This window comes from Prunus mume, linkage group LG5 (assembly GCF_029339155.1).
Source record: "Prunus mume cultivar Tortuosa linkage group LG5, ASM2933915v1, whole genome shotgun sequence".
In the NCBI taxonomy this organism is placed as follows: Eukaryota; Viridiplantae; Streptophyta; class Magnoliopsida; order Rosales; family Rosaceae; genus Prunus; species Prunus mume.
Window position 1 is genome coordinate 11,594,653 of NC_142702.1, and position 19,162 is coordinate 11,613,814.

Sequence of the window (19,162 nt, forward strand, 5' to 3'; positions counted from 1 at the left end):
TAAATTTTAATACACATGGAGAAAATCAAGACTGATATGGACGACCAACTCCACATCCACCTTTAAAAATCTAAACATAATCTTTTAAAAAAATCTTTGCACAAAAAAAAAAAAAAAAAAAAAAAACCCAGCCCATGTCTCTGATGCACCTCTCTCTCATATGGGTTGGGTATGGTGAGAAAAAAAACCCAAATGCATCTCACTACCCAAGCTCTCTTGCTTCACTGGAAGCGTGTTTTACTCTTCAGTTTTTTTATTTATTTTTATAATCTAATTTTTTTTAAAATAAATTTTATTTTAGTTTTTGTTTAATTTTTAAATTTGTTTTTTTAATCACCCTTAGATTATAATTTATATCCAAGGGTAGGTGACCATAATTTCCTTGGACCACAAGAGTTCAGAAGAACAGGAATGTGAGTAATTCATATACTAATTATTTAACGAGCAACAAAACAAATCAAATCAAAGAATCCGAATGCAAAATGTAGGAAGCTGCTCTGAAACTCTATGATCAGTTATCCAACAGTAAATATACTTAAGTGTTTCGTGATCATAACTATAATACGAGAAACTTTCTTGTGTAATCGTAAGACCCATCTAATATCAATCTAAATTATAGGGGCATTTCAAAATAGACTTGGTCAATAACCAAAGTGTTTTGAGAAACTCTTATATTGTAGTTTGTTGAATAAAAACCCAATATTCATTTATTAGTATCAATAAATATATAGGTATTATAATAATAATGGTTGAGTAGAGATATTTCCATATGTTTCACTTAAGTCAAGTCCACATTTGCACGAAAATATTTGTAACTTGTACCCATGGGGATGGGATGCAAAGCCAATGGTTGAGTGAACATGAGAAGGCACCTTGCCAAGTCAAGTCGAGTCAGTACCTGCAAGTGAGTTAGAGCCCGTGTTGGAAGGCAAATCACCATATCAAATCTAAGTCACAAGTCTTCGATCTCATCCATTAATTTCCCCAATGTTCATTGATTTATTACTTGTTTACTTGTACCACCGACAAATCTTTCTTCAATTACCTTTTTCCACAAAGTGACATGAATTAAAGTGGTGAGTATCTCTTCCTTTTGTTTACCCGTGTCCTTCATATTCACTTTTCAATCTTTCATTTGAAAACACTACAATGACACGCTTTCCAAAGAGATTCCCAAGCAACTTCTTGGCCTTCGGAGTTCGGGGAAATTAGCAAGTGGAAAAACAATTTTCTGGAGCTTTGTTTCTACGACCAATTGGCTTTTCAAAGAAATAAAAAACATAAAATGGTAAATTAAAGTAATTGAGCAATTAAAAAAGCAAAAGGAAATAAAGAAATTACCTTTTGTTGACGTTTGAGTTAAATATGGATGTGCAAAGACTTAAAAGTTTAGTTTACACTCAAGTATGTAGACTTGACAGTCTTTTTGTGGAACCAAAGAATGGAAAAGACTTAAGAGTCTTTTTGTGTGAGTCAGTCATCATGAGTTTGCATACGAAGACTTCAAAGTCTACTTGAAGATAGTTGTCCACAGCAAGCTCCCTGCATTAGTTGATTTGTGGAATATCTTTTTTTCACTTGTCATTTTTTTATTGACCAGTGAAATATGTGTTTCCACATATCCTGCATTCATTGTCTTAGTAATTTCCTTTGCATCTAAAATATTTTTATTTAAATCTATAAAAAAAAAATATTACTCCATCTTGAAACGTTTCCTCTTAAACTTGTTTACCACACTAATCACAAGGTATACTAGTAAATGTTTCAAACCACTTAGGATAATTTTTTCAAGCATTATTGTGGAGATAGCAAAATAGTACTATTTCCGTTACGAGAAATGTTTTTCCTTTCTAAATGATACATCCATATGTATTTGAAATTGAATCATACGGGGTGGTTGTCCGCATGGCATGGTATGAGAGCATCATTGAGCTATGTCACTACTCAGCAAAACAACATGCTATGTCACCGAACGTACACAATTATTTTTATATTAAAAAAATTAACCCACAATTTTAGAAGTAGTACTTTTTTTTATCGAAATTAAAAAATAGTAGTATGAACACGACATCTATCATCCTCCTTTTTCCAGCAAAAGATATCTTAGTAGATCTTTCCCTGCAAACTCTTCATCATTTCTAACTAGTCTAATTGGACAGCCAACACCTACTTGACGTGTGAGTTACATATAGCTGTGGAGACTTAAAAGTCTTTGAAAATTCTACAGTGCTCCAGGTGTTTTTCTTTGTAAAAGCTTTCTTCCTTTTTTCCTATATATATCTGATGCAAGCTAGCATATATCAATATACACTTGCAGTGTTTTTGCATGTGCATGTGCTTTTGATCAATTAACATGAAGGGCGACGGAAGGTGCTTCAAACTCTTTCTTGCATTATCGATCCTTTTCCTACAAAACGTAAAAGGAGGAGAAGTTGGCCACAGCCACAACCACAGCCACAGCCTCAGAGATGCTAAAGTGACAGTGAGGTGCATAGAGAGGGAAAGGCAAGCACTACTTGCATTCAAACGTGGCCTGGTGGATGAGTTCAATTATCTCTCTTCTTGGGGTTCTGAAGCCGAAAAACAAGATTGTTGCAGATGGGAAGGAGTCTATTGTAGCAACCAAACTGGCCATGTGATTGAACTTTATCTTGGATATTATTTCCCTGGTAAGATGATTCAACTTCAACCTTATTCTGTCCAAGTTAAGATGATTAGTCCTAAACTGATTGAGTTGCAGCATTTACAATATTTGTACCTTACACGGATTGATTTCAATAAGATCCAAATTCCAAATTTCATTGGTTCTCTAACCAATCTAAGAAACCTCAGTCTCAGTTTCTGTAATTTGGCTAGTCAAATTCCAAGTTCGTTTGGAAACCTCAAGCAATTGCAATATCTCGACCTCAGCGGTAATCAGCTTCAACCAGAAAATCTCAATTGGCTCCCTGCTCTTTCTTCTTTAACGGATTTGGACCTTTCATTGACTAATTTCAATGGGAGCCAATTTCCAGATTTCATTGGTTCTCTAACCAATCTAAGAAACCTCAGACTCTATTCCCGTAATTTTGTTGGTCAAATTCCAAGTTCGTTTGGAAACCTCACGCAATTGCAATATCTCGACCTCAGCTATAATGAGCTTCAACCAGAAAATCTCAATTGGCTCCTTGCTCTTTCTTCTTTAACGTATTTGGACCTAAGCGGAAACTTCAATGGGAGCCAAATTCCAGATTTCATTGGTTCTCTAACCAATCTAAGAAACCTCAGTCTCTCTTCCTGTAATTTGGTCGGTCCAATTCCAAGTTCGTTTGGAAACCTCAAGCAATTGCAAAATCTCGACCTCAGCGATAATCAGCTTCAACCAGAAAATCTCAATTGGCTCCCTGCTCTTTCTTCTTTAACGGATTTGGACCTAAGCGGAAACTTCAATGGGAGCCAAATTCCCGATTTCATTGGTTCTCTAACCAATCTAAGAAACCTCAGACTCTCTTCCTGTAATTTGGTTGGTCAAATTCCAAGTTCGTTTGGAAACCTCAGGCAATTGCAAAATCTCGACCTCAGCCTTAATCAGCTTCAAGCAGAAAATCTCAATTGGCTCTCTGCTCTTTCTTCTTTAACGGATTTGGACCTAAGCGGAAACTTCAATGGGAGCCAAATTCCCGATTTCATTGGTTCTCTAACCAATCTAAGAAACCTCAGACTCTCTTCCTGTAATTTGGTTGGTCAAATTCCAAGTTCGTTTGGAAACCTCAGGCAATTGCAAAATCTCGACCTCACCATACTCAGCTTCAACCAGAAAATCTCAATTGGCTCCTCGCTCTTTCTTCTTTAACGTATTTGGACCTAAGCCAAAACAATCTCAGTACTGTTTTCGATTGGCCAGACAAATTCTTTCTCCTCCCTAAACTAGTAAAGTTGACCTTGGAGAACTGTAGTCTTCCTCCTCCTCCTACTCCAATTCTTTCCACTACTCTTTACAAAACAAATTCTTCTACATCTCTTGCGTATGTTCGTCTCTCTAACAACCATCTCACTTCTTCAATATTTCTTTGGTTGTCCAACTACAGTACAAGCCTTGTTAGTCTTGACCTCTCCAACAATAATCTATCTGGTTTCATTCCCGATTTCATTGGAAACATGAGCTCTCTTGTGTATCTGGATCTCTCTGATAACCAGATTGATGGAGCGAATCCAAATTCGTTTGCAAGGCTGTGTAATTTGAGAACATTGCGGCTTCAAAGAAATCATCTGAGTGGACAATTATCCAAGTTTGTTCAACTATTGCCTAGATGTGCTCAAAACTCATTAGGGGGTCTGGACCTCTCTGAGAATGTTCTTAAGGGGTCATTAAACAATCTTACAAGCTTCTCATCTTTGAAATGGTTGAATCTTAGCGCCAATCAATTAAGCGGAAAAATACCTGAAAGTATTGGGCAAATGTCGCAACTGATGAAGATCGATTTCAGCATAAACTCTTTGAAAGGGGTGGTTTCAGAAACTCATTTCTCAAAACTCTCCGATTTATATTATTTGGATTTATCCTATAACTCACTAGTTTTAAATTTCCATTCTGATTGGGTTCCTCCCTTCAAGTTGGGTTACATACTTTTGGCGTCCTGCAATGTCGGTCCTCTTTTCCCAAAATGGCTTCAAACTCAAAATGATTCTTTCATCCTTGATATTTCTAATGCTGGAATTTCTGATATCCTTCCAAGTTGGTTTTGGAGTAATCTTCGTAAAGCAGACATTATTAATCTCTCACAAAACCAAATCAGAGGAATATTTACAAATTTGACATTGGAGTTTGCACATTACCCAGAACTACATTTGAGTTCGAACCAAATAGAAGGTCCAATTCCCTCAACTCTATCACAAGCCTCGTATCTGGATCTCTCTAATAATAACATTTCAGGGTCGCTTTCTTTCCTATGTGCAAGTGCGGATATGAATTTAACATTTCTTAATCTTTCAAGCAACAGTTTTTCTGGAGAACTTCCAGATTGCTGGAGCCATTTGGAGACCCTAGTCATGCTTGATTTGAGTAACAACGCTTTTTCCGGAAAAATTCCCATGGCAATAGGCTCTTTATTTCAAATGCAAACTTTGAAATTAAGAAGCAACAGATTTGTTGGAGAATTGCCTTCATCCTTGAAGAACTGCAGAAGTTTAGAGGTAATTGATCTGGGAGATAATGAATTATCAGGTTCAATACCTAAATGGTTAGGGTTCAGCTTGAAGAATTTGGTTATTCTGATGCTTTCCTCTAATCACTTCAATGGAAGCATGCCCTCGCAATTATGTCATCTAACACGAATTCAAATTATGGATTTCTCTGTGAACAACATCTCTGGAAGGATACCCAAATGCCTCAACAATTTGACTACTCTGGCTAAAAAAGGAAACCCAAGTCTATCCAGCACACATTCTTATTACAGAGTTACGGGTGAGGGCTCATTTGCTGTAACTAATTATGAGGATGATGCAAGCTTTATATGGAAAGGAAGAATGCAGACATACAAAAGCACTTTGGGCCTTGTGAAGAGAATTGATCTCTCAAGCAATAGATTAACAGGGGAGATTCCATGTGAAATCACTTATCTTGTTGAGTTGGTTTCTTTAAACCTTTCAAGAAACCGGTTAACAGGTCAAATAACTCCAGGGATTGGAAATTTGCAGTCATTGGATTCTCTTGATTTGTCAAGAAACCAGATAGATGGAAGAATTCCGACAAGCCTTGCTCGGATAGATCGTCTTAGTTTCTTGGACTTGTCATATAACAACTTGTCTGGCAAAATACCAACAGGCACTCAGCTCCAAAGCTTTGATCCCCTTGATTATGCTGAAAATCCTCTACTATGTGGACCTCCACTTAAAAAGATGTGTGCTGATCAAAATGAGCAAACTAGCTTGAGCAATGAAGAGGATAAGGATGAGTTTATAACACTGGGATTTTACATCAGTTTGGGGATTGGGTTTGCTGCTGGATTTTGGGGAGTTTGCGGCACTTTGATATTCAACAGGCCATGGAGATATACATACTTCAAGTTCTTGAATGATTTAAATGATTGGCTTTATGTGAAGATAGCTTTGATCAAGAGGCAACTAAAGCTAGCATATGCCTAATAGATAAGCTCGCAATGGTACTCTTTCTCTCTCATCGTTAATTTCGTTTTATAATTATTTTCTTATTGCATTTGTACTTTTCTCCAAATTGACGGGTATTAATTTGTTTACTTTGATATTTAGCTGCAGCATCTAAATTAGGAGAAAAGTAGCTGTAGCTGAATGCCTCCTTTCAGTTCAAGTGTTGAAGATTGCCAGTACGCGCACGCTTAGGTATCTGGAGAAGAGTTTATGAGTTAATTTGGAGTGCTTAGTAGGAATAAATATGAGTTATATTAGTGTTAATTACTTGTCAAAACAATTAATTTGGAGTTCTCCGATTTTTTTTTTTTTTGGTTTGTTGAGAGAAATAAACATATCCATTTTAATCCAAGCTCACTCCAATTAATGTATTAATTCCAGCTATATTGTTATTTTAATCAACTAAACCAAAGCCAAAGTAGACTTGATTTCAAATTACAATGTGTGGCTCTGTTTTGGTCATCTATTTGCAACGTACAACTTTTCCTTGGAAATTGGGGGTCAGCTTCTCCTTTTAAATGTGTGGCTCTCTTTTGGTCATTCTTTCCTTTCATAATTCAATATCCTGTTCTGGGCACATGTAGAAGATGCCTTTTTGTAAACAGATTTTTTGTATTTGGTTAAGGTTGCAATGCTCTATTTTGTGGATTTTAAGATTGTATTAGGCTTACTTGTGAGCTGCAAAATGCCTTGTACCAAAGTTTATATATTAATTGTGTGCTAAATCTTGTGTGTGGAGTACAAGAATGAAGGTCTTCCTGGAAAAGCAATCACAAGCATTTTCTCTCTTTTCAATTTGTAGAAATGTTCAAGTTCTTGCCCATTACTTGCAGATATATAGTGTTGTGTGGCATAAAGGCTCCAACATATGCAATTCCATCAAGGCCTGCAGGCCAATCACGGCTGTCTCTTGGATATTACAAACATTTGTAGAGCCATAATGAAAACTTGATAGGCTAGCAAAGGGGTTGTGGCTCAAGCGGGTAAGAGCATCTATCCTTGCACTCGAGGTCCTAGATGTGATTCCCTCCTCCCAATATCTCTTGTAACCATAAACAAACAAAAAACTTGATATGCCAGACCCAGATGAACCTAGTTTTCATAAACTTGTTAGTCAGCTTGATAGTGGCTTATTAGAAGTCCAAATTGGTTGGGAAAGTAATGTCTGTTAAATTCAAAGAAACGGGCCATTGGCCCACTACTAGCAACACCGATATTGTCCCCAACTTAACCACCTACAAAGCCCAGTTGGTGTGGGGTTTTTATCACAAAAGGCCTCGGTGATATTAGTAGTAGAACCATTCATTATATATTGTATTTTATTTAATTAAGTTTCCGATGTTTGACTCATTCTTCAACAAGCCCCCTCACATGAGACCACCACATAGCAGGCCACACGTGGAGCCAAGTCCACATCGGAGTCAAACATTCACGCTCAACACGTGAGCACCATGTATTGGGTAAAGGGTAAGGGTAAAAATTCAAGCCCAACATGTGAACACTACATATTGGGTAATGATAGAGGCCCAATTCAGGCCCAGTCAATCAACTTGCTCTGATACCATGATAAATTCAGAGAGACGGGTCATCCGCCCACTACTAGCAACACCAATATTGTCTCCAATTACAAAGCCCAGTTGGTGTGGGGTTTTATCACAGAAGGCATCGGTGATATCAGTAGTAGAACCATTCATTATATATTTTATTTTATTTAATCAAGTTTCCGATGTGGGACTCATTCTTCAACAATGTCCACCAATTTTAGCAGAAACCCTTTTGGACAATGTTGAACAGAGCACTTAACTTGATTGTTAATGACTAGGGCTCCTAATAACACACCGAGAGAGAGAGAGAGAGAGAGAGAGAGAGAGAGAGAGAGAGAGAGAGAGTTGAAGAAGAAAGACATAGTATTTTTAGAGAGATTTGTATATTGATCTTTTCATCATGACTGACTACAATAATAACTCTGTTATATACAGAGTTGAAAAAGTAACAATCGGATGATCCCCGTTCAATACATGGCCTTCCTCCTAAATGTCAACGTGCAATCTTGAACTTTGGGTTAAAGTAGCTTGAATTCCCCCAACATCATGACATTGTATGACCTTTGTACTAATGGAGCCTGGAAGCAAATGATCGACAAACGTCTAGATCCAAGAACAATCAAATGAGAATGACAAACATCTAAATCCAACTTCCAAGAACAAGAAAATGATCGGCAAACATCTATATCTATTTAATATTGCAGTCGCACTTGATGGGTTTCCCTCGTTAGTGGAGGAGAGAAAAAGAAGGAAATAAAGATCAAAATAAAATGAAAGAAAGGACGGGAAAATTTGAAGAAAATGAATGGAAGAGAAAATGAGAAGAATTCTCTTTCATGCACGGCCACCAATTAGTTAGGGACGTTTGCCTATAAAAGCAATTGCATTCTTTCAATTATAGGCATCCCTTAGAAAACCAAAACATAGAGAGTTTTGAGAGATAAGAAAACCTCACTTGTGTGAGAGAGAAAATCGTCTTGAGAGAAAACCCAAGAAAGAGTTTAGCCACCGGTGTTTGGTGATATTATTATTGTATTCCCATTATTTTTTCTTAGTGGAAGATAGAGTGTTAATTTTGCCCATTTTATTTACACAAGGCTGGGAGAAGTCAGATCTTGGGAGTGCCATATTTATTTATTGGCTCTTTTATTTTTCGCCATCTTTCCCAACAAGTGGTATCAGAGCTTCAGCTAAAAATAAAAAATAAAAAAAATTATATTCTTGTGTAATTTAAGATGGAGGAGTCATCGTCATCATCATCAGCAACAATGTTAAAATTGACTGCATCCAATTACTCCATTTGGAAGCCAAGAATGGAGGACATCCTTTACTGCAAGGATTTGTATGAGCCCCTTCAATTGCTGGGACAAAAACTAGAAGGAAAGTCAGACGATGCATGGAGCATTCTGAATAGAAAAGCTGTCGGACAAATCCGACAATGGGTGGATCAAAGTGTGTTCCACCATGTGGCACAAGAGACGGATGCATACAAATTATGGACAAAATTGTCGTCCATGTACGAGCGAAAGTGAAATTGGTACTTAGGTGACAAATGGTAGATTTAATTACACAACCAAGACAAAACAACTCAGCAATCTTCACACACTTTAAACCTTGACCAAATACACGTATGACTAGTCAACTGCTAGTCATGAACAATCACAATCAAGAGAACACACAGATCATACCACAATGTACCTGCAACCCTAGAAGATTACTAGTGACAACCTACGCACTCAGAAGGACCCATCAATCTAGGCATCCCCTGTGCTAGCAACAACTATGTGAAAGTGTGTGAAATCATCAAAATCATGCAAACATCAAACAGCAGATAAAGATGACTAGTCAACCACCAAGAACACAAACCCAGAAAAATTACAGATATGCAAAATAGATTTTGTTCACCCAGAAACCCACCATTAGGAAAAACTGGGAGTCATCAACCGACCAGGCAATCCACTAAGTAGAAAAAGATTCTTACAAAGGAAATACAACCAAGCTCAAGATTCACCTAGGTCTATTTAGGAATATGAGCAATACCTCCTTTGTGCAATCTTCTTCTCCAACTTAGCAAAACTTGAAGCTCAGTTCTTCATGGCAATGGCAGCTCCTTCTCCAGCTCGTTCATCCCATGGCACAAGCTTGCAAGTTCCAACACGAACCAAAAACAATATTTGGATTCAAAGGAGAATGACCAATTTCTTCAAGAAACCATACTCTTGAAGAAATCAGTCTTGAATCTGACCTAGATATAAATGAGAGATGATTTGAATAGCTAGATGCAGATTCGGGTTTTCAAAAGCAGTTTTTCAAAAAGAAATCAATTGGAAAAACTCATAGATGAAAAATATATGGTTCTCTCTTGAGGAAGAAGAGAAAGAAAGCAAAACAATCTTTCCAAAAATTCCACGCAAAAGAGACCACCGCCAAATGACCAAAATCGTGGCCTTTACAGCCAAAAATTCGTTAGGTCAGAAAACCACAGATGGCAGCAGAGAGAGAGAAAGAGGAATAGGACAAAACAGTTTGTTATCCAGGTGGAAGCAAGGATGACTAGTCATCTGAGAAACGGATGACTAGTCATCATTTTATGAAGACTGTTTAATGTAATGATATGCAATGCTCAATACCTTTGTCAAATTGCTTGAGCCACCATAGAGCAGAGATTAGAGAAGAGCACCAATAAAAGTTTTCCCTAATCTAGACTTGAGCTTGATAAATTACATTACACATCCTATTACAAAGTTGTCAAGGGAAGCCAAAAGAAAATAGTAAAAACCATACATTAACAATCTCCCCCTTTTTGGCTTTCCTTGACAACACACTCTCTAAGAACACTCAACCCAAAACCGAGACTAATGAGATGATGAAGTGAGAGTTCCTGTAAGAACAACCAATCTTCCCGACACAAAAACAAGCATATTATCACAGAAATTTTTAAAACAATATGCAATGTGGGGTTGAGAGTGTTCTCCCCCTTGTTGATAAGGAAAGTGCAAAAAGGAGAGAGAGAGAAACATCATATAAAAGGGATTAACCACAAAGTGATAGGCATATAGGAACAAGGTTAACAGCTCATATTCATATATGGATGACTAGTCAAACAACAGTTGGTTAAAAACAATACAGAACATAGATTCATGACTAGTCAAATACTAGTTGTTCAAAACAGGACAGAACAACTCCCCCTATCACAATGCATAGACTACCCACAATGTGTTAACAAAAACAATCCCCCCTAGCAAAATGCACAGACTACCTGAAGGAGATTACAAAACAACTTCCCCTATCACAATGCACAACCTATCCAGAATTAATCTTCCTAACAAGGACACAGCCAAGAGCAACACCAAGCTAAAACACCAAAGAGCCACCAGAATCCACAGAGTCATCCGAGTCCTCAACAGTGGCGAGGATCAGGAGTATCGCAGCAGCAGGAGTCGAAGTGGATGGAATGCGGCTCAAAAGATGCTGAATATACTCCTCCTTGGCAGCCGGTGATCTCGAGAGAGGCATTCTCGGAGGAAGACGACACGAAGTGAGAAAGGTTCTAGAAACTTTCGGCTAAGAGCAGAGGCCTTGCCATAAGGAGCAATGGGAGGATGCCACTGATCGGAATCATGAAATACCACCCCATTTTTCTCACAAAGGCGCTGAATCAGACAAGGGAAGACTAGAGTCCCCTTGTGCTTGGTACCATGACCAATGGTCTTTCCAAGAATGGCATTATAAAGGATATCACCAAGGGGAATTTTATCATGATTCACCATGGAAATCATGAGTTGACAGGCAGCAAGAGTGGGATTAGAATTGTTCCCAGTGGGGAGAACATTATGACGGATAAAGTCCCACAAAAATTTATAAAACGGTGACAGGTAAGACTTGATAGGCAGACCTTTAGAAGTCAAAGGCATGGATTGATCAGTGTATGCCATAGATTTAAAAAGATCAATGGAGTAATCAGCAGAAGCAAGAGCAAATTTTGAATAATCAAAACCAGGGCACGATCGAAAACCTAAGACCCGATTGATAACAGATGGTCTCAGAGTAATGGGGACTGACCTAACAATTATCTGAAATTTTGACTCCTTAGGATCAGCAGGAAAGTTAGAGTAAAATTCTTGAATTACAGAGGCATTAAACTTACCAGAGAGAGAGTTTAGGGCATGAAGGTGGTAGTGCTCCAAAATTTGATTTGCAAACTCCTGAGCAGCCAAAGAAATAGCATCAAACTGGTAAGACCTCTCAGGAACAAATTTCCTTTTGGAGACAACTTCTTCAAAGAAGGAGGCAGCCTCAGAAGACACAAATGGAGAGGAATCTTCGACAGGAACATAGGAAGAGGGACGGGTTCTAGGAGCCCTAGGAATTGAGGGAATGAAATCCACACTTTCAGTGGATTTAGATTTGGAACGACGGTGGGAAGTGAGGATAGGCTTTGAGGAAGACATGGCTAGCAGCGGGAATGAATTTCGAAGAGAGAAAAAAAAGAAATGGAGAAGAAGACGAAACTGTCGAGAATAGAGAGAGAGAGAGAAGAGGGAAAAGACGCATAACGACACGACCCAAAAAAGAAAAAACGCATCAGTTAAGAGACGAAGCGGATGACTAGTCAACCACAAGTAAGATGACTAGTCAACTCAGGCAGAATTGGCACAGGCAGAATTGGCACAGAGAACCGGATGACTAGTCAACCATAAGCAAAGATGACTAGTCAACCAAAACAGCAGTATGACAAACACCAAATAATATCGATCCTGTGAAAGACAAGGTTTTGATTTCTAAAAACACAAGCATGAACTAGCACATATATCAAGTGATCAAAGTTGCATTAGCACAATAGCCTAGACCAAGTCTTCAACACATGAAGGAAAGGGAATGAAAAAGAAGAAAAGATTAAAACCATATGCAGTGTACATAGACAATCAACTCTGAGAGATAGGCAATGAGATGCAATTCATGCTCAGAGACAAGGCATATTTAGGAGAGAAGGTGGTTTAGAGCCAAGGGACACAAGAGATGATATCTTATCTCTCTTGGAGAAACAAGTATACAAAGCATTCTTAAGACATGATCATAGTATGGGCTCACAGCAAAATATCATCACTCTCTAATGGCAAAATATTTGATAATTTATTTTGAGTTACTTGCACATCCCGAACATAAGTACTTTGAATGGCCCAATTTTACGGCTCTTTGCTCTAGATTCTTCAATCAAAACACCTTATACCGTCCTAGAGCTGTGACTACATTGGTCACACTTCTTTTTTTTCTTTTTTTTCTTTTTTTAAAAAAAAAAATTTAAATAGATTGGCTAAGAGAGTGAGACCAGCTAAGAGATAATAACAAGAGCAGTCCAAAATGAAGCAAAGATACGTGGTTCACCAAGAGGACAAGATAGCACGATTTAAGTCTCATCTAATAGCATCTTAAACAAGAAAAGGGATTATGCACAAGTCAGACAAAGCACAAAAACATTCAATCATTCACACCATCAGAAATGAGAGATATGAACAGTGACATATCAACATCAAAACAAAACACAAAAATTTTGGACTTGACTAGTCAACTACAAGCAAGATGACTAGTCAACTGTTTTGAAATGTGCTGAAGACAAAGAACAGACCAGCTAATCAATCAATTGAGCAAAGGCCAATGGATTGCCGAAGTGTAACATGTTTCTGAAAATCCAAGGCCTTGGTGAGTATATCTGCTAGCTGTTTTTCAGAGGGAACAAATTCCAAAGATAAAATGTTGTCTTCCACAAGATCTCTAATAAAATGGTGCCTAATGTCTATATGCTTAGTCCTAGAGTGTTGAACAGGATTTTTTGAAATATCTATGGCACTCATGTTGTCACAATAGATTAGAAAGGATGATTGAGCAAGACCATAGTCTTCCAACATTTGTCTCATCCAAAGGAGTTGAGTACAACAACTCCCAGCTGCAACATACTCTGCTTCAGAGTGGATAAGGAGACAGAATTCTGTTTTTTGCTATGCCAAGCAACAAGATTGTTGCCTACATAGAAGACCCCCCCGGAAGTGCTTTTCCTATCATCACTACAACCTGCCCAATCGGCATCACTATACCCAACAAGATTGACACAAGTGTCATAGGTATACCATAACCCAAAACCAATAGTCCCACTCACATATTTAATGATTCTCTTAACAGCAAACAAGTGAGACTCTTTTGGATCACTTTGAAACCGAGCACACACACCAACACTAAAAGAAATGTCAGGTCTACTAGCAGTCAAGTAGAGAAGACTCCCTATCATGCTTCTATAGAGAGTTTGATCCACACTTTTGCCATGCAAGTCTCTATGAATCTTAGCACTAGTGCTCATTGGAGTTCTTGCAGATTTTGCCCCCTCCAAACCAAATTTTGTCACAAGATTTTTTGCATATTTAGATTGAGATACAAAGATCCCATCATGGCTTTGTTTAATTTGAAGACCTAAGAAATAGTTAAGCTCACCTACAAGACTCATTTCAAATTCACTAGTCATGACATGAATAAAATCTTGAACATGCAAATCAGAGGTAGAACCAACCACAATATCATCAACATACACTTGAGCAATCAAGACATCCTTTTAAACCGTTTCACAAACAAAGTTTTATCAACAGACCCTCTAACATACCCATTTCCTAGAAGATGAGAGGATAACCTCTCATACCATGCTCTAGGAGCTTGTTTCAAACCATAGAGAGCCTTTTTTAACCGAAACACATCATTTGGATGATGTGGATCTTTAAAACCCTTTGGTTGCTCAACATAGACCTCTTCATTTAGGACACCATTCAAGAAGGCAGTTTTGACATCCATTTGATAAAGTTTGAATTTCAAATGACAAGCAATGGCAAGAAGCAATCTAACTGATTCTAATCTTGCAACAGGGCAAAAGTTTCATCAAAGTCAATGCCTTCCATTTGAGTGTATCCTTGAGCAACCAATCTAGCCTTGTTTCTTACCACATTACCTTGCTCATCAGTTTTATTTTTGAAAATCCACTTAGTGCCTATGACATTTGTGTTGACTGGTCTAGGAACAAGGTACCAAACATCATTTCTCACAAATTGATTTAATTCTTCCTGCATTGCAAGAAACCATTCACCATGGTGTAGGGCTTCTTTCACATTTCTAGGCTCTTCCTTGGAGACATAACACACATGGCTAATTTCTTGAGCAAGTTGCTTCCTAGTTCTCACTCCCTGATTAAGAGGGCCAATAATGACACTCTCTTTGAGTGAGAGGACTAAGATCAGTATGAGAGCTGGCAGCCTGGACAGATGAGATGGAACTAGAAGTTGAAAAGGTTGTGAGTCAACCGGGACAGAATTTCCAAAAGTTGTGGTCAACCACAAGATCCAGACTGGAGATTCTTGCTCAGGAGGAGGAGGAGGTAAAAGATCATCCTCATCCAATGCCATCTCTGTAGATGCAGCAAAATCATCAATAGTGACATTTATGGATTCAATGATGGTTCTGGACCTACAGTTGTACACTCTATAGGCTCGGCTTGAGGTGGAATACCCTAGAAATATTCCCTTATCACACTTAGAATCAAACTTAGCAAGATGCTCCCTATCTCTCAAAATATAGCATGTGCTACCAAAGACCCTAAAATATGACACATTAGGCTTCTTTCCTTTCCAAATCTCATAGGGAGTTTGTTTGGTACCAGACCTCACAAATACCCTGCTTGAGATGTAACAAGTGTATTGACAGCTTCAGCCCAAAAGTGTTTAGCAAGATTTTTGCTATTTAGCATCACCCTTGCCATTTCTACAAGCACCCTATTCTTTCTCTCCACAACACCATTTTGCTGAGGTGTAATAGGTGCAGAGAACTCATGTTTAATTCCCATTTCTTCACAAAATTTCAGAAACTGAGAATTCTCAAATTCAGTGCCATGATCTGTTCTAATTCTAACAAGAGGTAGATGACTAGTCATCTTCTCTTTTTGCAAAAGGTGACAAACAGACTTAAACCTTTGGAAGGTTTCAGATTTCTCACGTAAGAATGAGACCCAAGTGAACCTAGAGAAATCATCAACCATGACAAGAATATATTTCTTTCCACCAAGGGACATGGTTTGGATAGGACCAACAAGATCCATGTGAACAAGTTCTAGACTAACATTAGTTTGAATGTGTTTAACCTTTTTGTGTGACACTCTAACTTGTTTGCCTAATTGACATCCTTCACAAACATGCAGATCAGATTTTTCAAGCTTTGGTAGACCACTTACTAACTCTCTCTTGGACAATTTATGCAAGTCTCTAAAATTCACATGTCCAAGCCTTTGATGCCACAAAACACTTGTTTCATTTACAACCTTGTTGCAAACTACTTCTTTTGCATCATTGACACCATCAATACAGTAGCAATTGTCCCTAGACCTTGCCACGCTAACAATCTCATTGTCACCTTTTCCAATGATTTTGCAGCCATGCTTGGAGAATCTAACCTCTACTATTCCATCGTCACACAGCTGACTCACACTAATGAGATTGGATGTGAGACCCTCAACAAATCTAACATTCTTAAGCTCGGGCAGACCAGGGATACAAACAGTACCTTTTCCAACAACTTGAGACCTATGACCTCCACCAAAAGTCACAGTGCCTCCATCAAAGGGGGTGAGGGATGAGAAAACATTTTTATCCCCAGACATATGTTTGGAACAACCACTATCAAAATACCAAGAGTTGGTGTTTGAAGCAGCAAAGGCATTTAGCACAACAAGAGATTTGGTATGACCTCTTGCAATCCAAGAAGACTTAGGCACAATGGGAGAACTCATTTTGAGGGAGACAAGTTTGGCTATCTTAGTAACTTCATTCATCAAATGATCAACTTGATCTTGCAAAGATCTGGGATTCCTTTTAGATTTTGAAGACAATTTTCTGGTCTTATCTTTGCTAAACATATGACAGACTGGTCGAATATGACCAATCAACCACACTGTGACAAGTTGGAACAAACTTAGGTTTCTTGACAACTCTGCTGAACATCAAGAGGTACAGTGACTGGAGTTTCTGATTTGACAAAATTAGTGGTAAAGCTAGACGAACTAGAACCAAAGTGATTAAATCCAAGGCCACCTTTGTCCCCATGAACTTTTCCCATATTCAACATTTTGTCAATTTTTGAAGCACCAATGGTCATAGATATAATCTTCCTATTTGCTTCATTCAATTCACCTAGGAGCTGTTTGTTTGAGTTCTGGAAACCAATGTTACTTTCCTTGAGCACATTAACTTGATTCTCAAGGTTACTCCTAATTGACATAAGAGCATCACTTTCTTTTTCTAGAGACTCAAATTTGTCACTTAACTCCTTTTTGGTTTCTTTTAGGATGAGAATTTCATGTTGAAGATCTTGGTTATTAACCTCAAGTTTGAGGCTCTCTTCTTTCAAACACAAGGTCTCTTTAAACAAACAATCATATTTTCTTCCTAATGACTCGTATGACAGGTCATCCGACTCGGAATCGATTCATCGACATGGGCTGCACAGAGGCAACAAAGGCAACATGTTGGTCATCAACATCAGAGGAAGATGAATCCTCTTGAGACCCTTCACTTTCACTCTCACTCCAGCTCACTTTCATGGCCTTGTCCTTTCCTTTGGAGTATTTTTTCTGATTGTTTGCACAGTCAGCAGCATAGTGTCCAATGCCTCCACATGTGAAGCACTTGACAGATTTTCTGAAATCTTTCGTGAAAGGTTTGACATCCTTATTCCTCTCATTAGACCGATCAGTTGATGGTCTAAACAGTTTCTCACTACCAGAGCTGCCCTCTCTAGCAAACTTTCCCTTATCCTTAAGAATTCTCCTAAATTTTTTGACAAACAAGGCCATCTCATCCTCAAAACCTGAGGATTTTTCACCAACTTTCAGAGAGGAAACATGCACTCCTTGAAGTGCAACATTTTTTGATTTTTTGGAGTCATTTTCTTCCATATTCAATTCCATCTCATAGGTTTTCAGTTTTCCTACAAGCTTGCCAAGCTTAATTTCATTTAAATTTTGGACCTCCATGATTGCGGTTTTCTTTGCTCTAAACCTAGATGGTAGAACACGAAGAATTTTCTGAACAACAAGAAGCTCTTCAATGGGTTGACCTAGACTCATGGCTTCATTTGTGATCATCTCAACTCTCCCATGGAACTCAGAAATAGACTCAGTTTCAGACATCCTAAGTTCTTCAAATTGTGCAAGCACCATCTGAAGTTTTAGGGTTCTAACTTGGTCATCCCCTTTCATGAACCACCCTTAGTTTATCCCAAGCTTGTTTAGCATTAGGGATATGTTGTATATGTGCAAATTGTGTGCTAGACAAAGCAGTAACTAAGGCATTTCTGGCCTTCTTGTTCGAATATGCACCAAACACCTCAGCTTCAGTCCATTCTGACCTAGGTTTGGGCACATCCTCACCAAAAACAGTCTTGACCGGAGCAACCCACTCTTTTGTGAGATACTCACTTGCATACTCATCAAGAGCATCAAGAAATATCTCAAATTTTTCTCTCCATGCAGCGTAGTTATTACCGTCAAAATAGGGAGGGGAGTTGCAAGATCCAGCAACTCGATCCCTTTCCAACGCACACCTAAACACCAAAACAAATCCTAGGATCTCTCTATTTGTGTTAAGAGCTGACGCTCTGATACCAATTGAAATTGGTACTTAGGTGACAAATGGTAGATTTAATTACACAACCAAGACAAAACAACTCAGCAATCTTCACACACTTTAAACCTTGACCAAATACACGTATGACTAGTCAACTGCTAGTCATGAACAATCACAATCAAAAGAACACACAGATCATACCACAATGTACCTGCAACCCTAGAAGATTACTAGTGACAACCTACGCACTCAGAATGACCCATCAATCTAGGCATCCCCTGTGCTAGCAACAACTATGTGAAAGTGTGTGAAATCATCAAAATCATGCAAACATCAAACAGCAGATAAAGATGACTAGTCAACCACCAATAACACAAACCCAGAAAAATTACAGATATGCAAAACAGATTTTGTTCACCCAGAAACCCACCATTGGGAAAAACTGGGAGTCATCAACCGACCAGGCAATCCACTAAGTAGAAAAAGATTCTTACAAAGGAAATACAACCAAGCTCAAGATTCACCTAGGTCTATTTAGGAATATGAGCAATACCTCCTTTGTGCAATCTTCTTCTCCAACTTAGCAAAACTTGAAGCTCAGTTCTTCATGGCAATGGCAGCTCCTTCTCCAGCTCGTTCATCCCATGGCACAAGCTTGCAAGTTCCAACACGAACCAAAAACAATATTTGGATTCAAAGGAGAATGACCAATTTCTTCAAGAAACCATACTCTTGAAGAAATCAGTCTTGAATCTGACCTAGATATAAATGAGAGATGATTTGAATAGCTAGATGCAGATTCGGGTTTTCAAAAGCAGTTTTTCA

The 19,162-nt window shown here is 38.3% G+C and overlaps 1 protein-coding gene across 1 annotated transcript; it reads left to right on the top strand.

The window, feature by feature from the left end:
* The first annotated feature begins 2,244 nt into the window (after positions 1-2,244).
* LOC103343442 (receptor-like protein EIX1) lies at positions 2,245-6,496 on the top strand. The gene is given in 3 exon segments (XM_089052243.1): positions 2,245-3,773; positions 3,776-6,140; positions 6,247-6,496. Coding segments are annotated over 2 exon segments (3,768 nt in total). The 5' UTR covers positions 2,245-2,353; the 3' UTR covers positions 6,124-6,140; positions 6,247-6,496.
* The last annotated feature ends 12,666 nt before the right edge of the window (positions 6,497-19,162 follow it).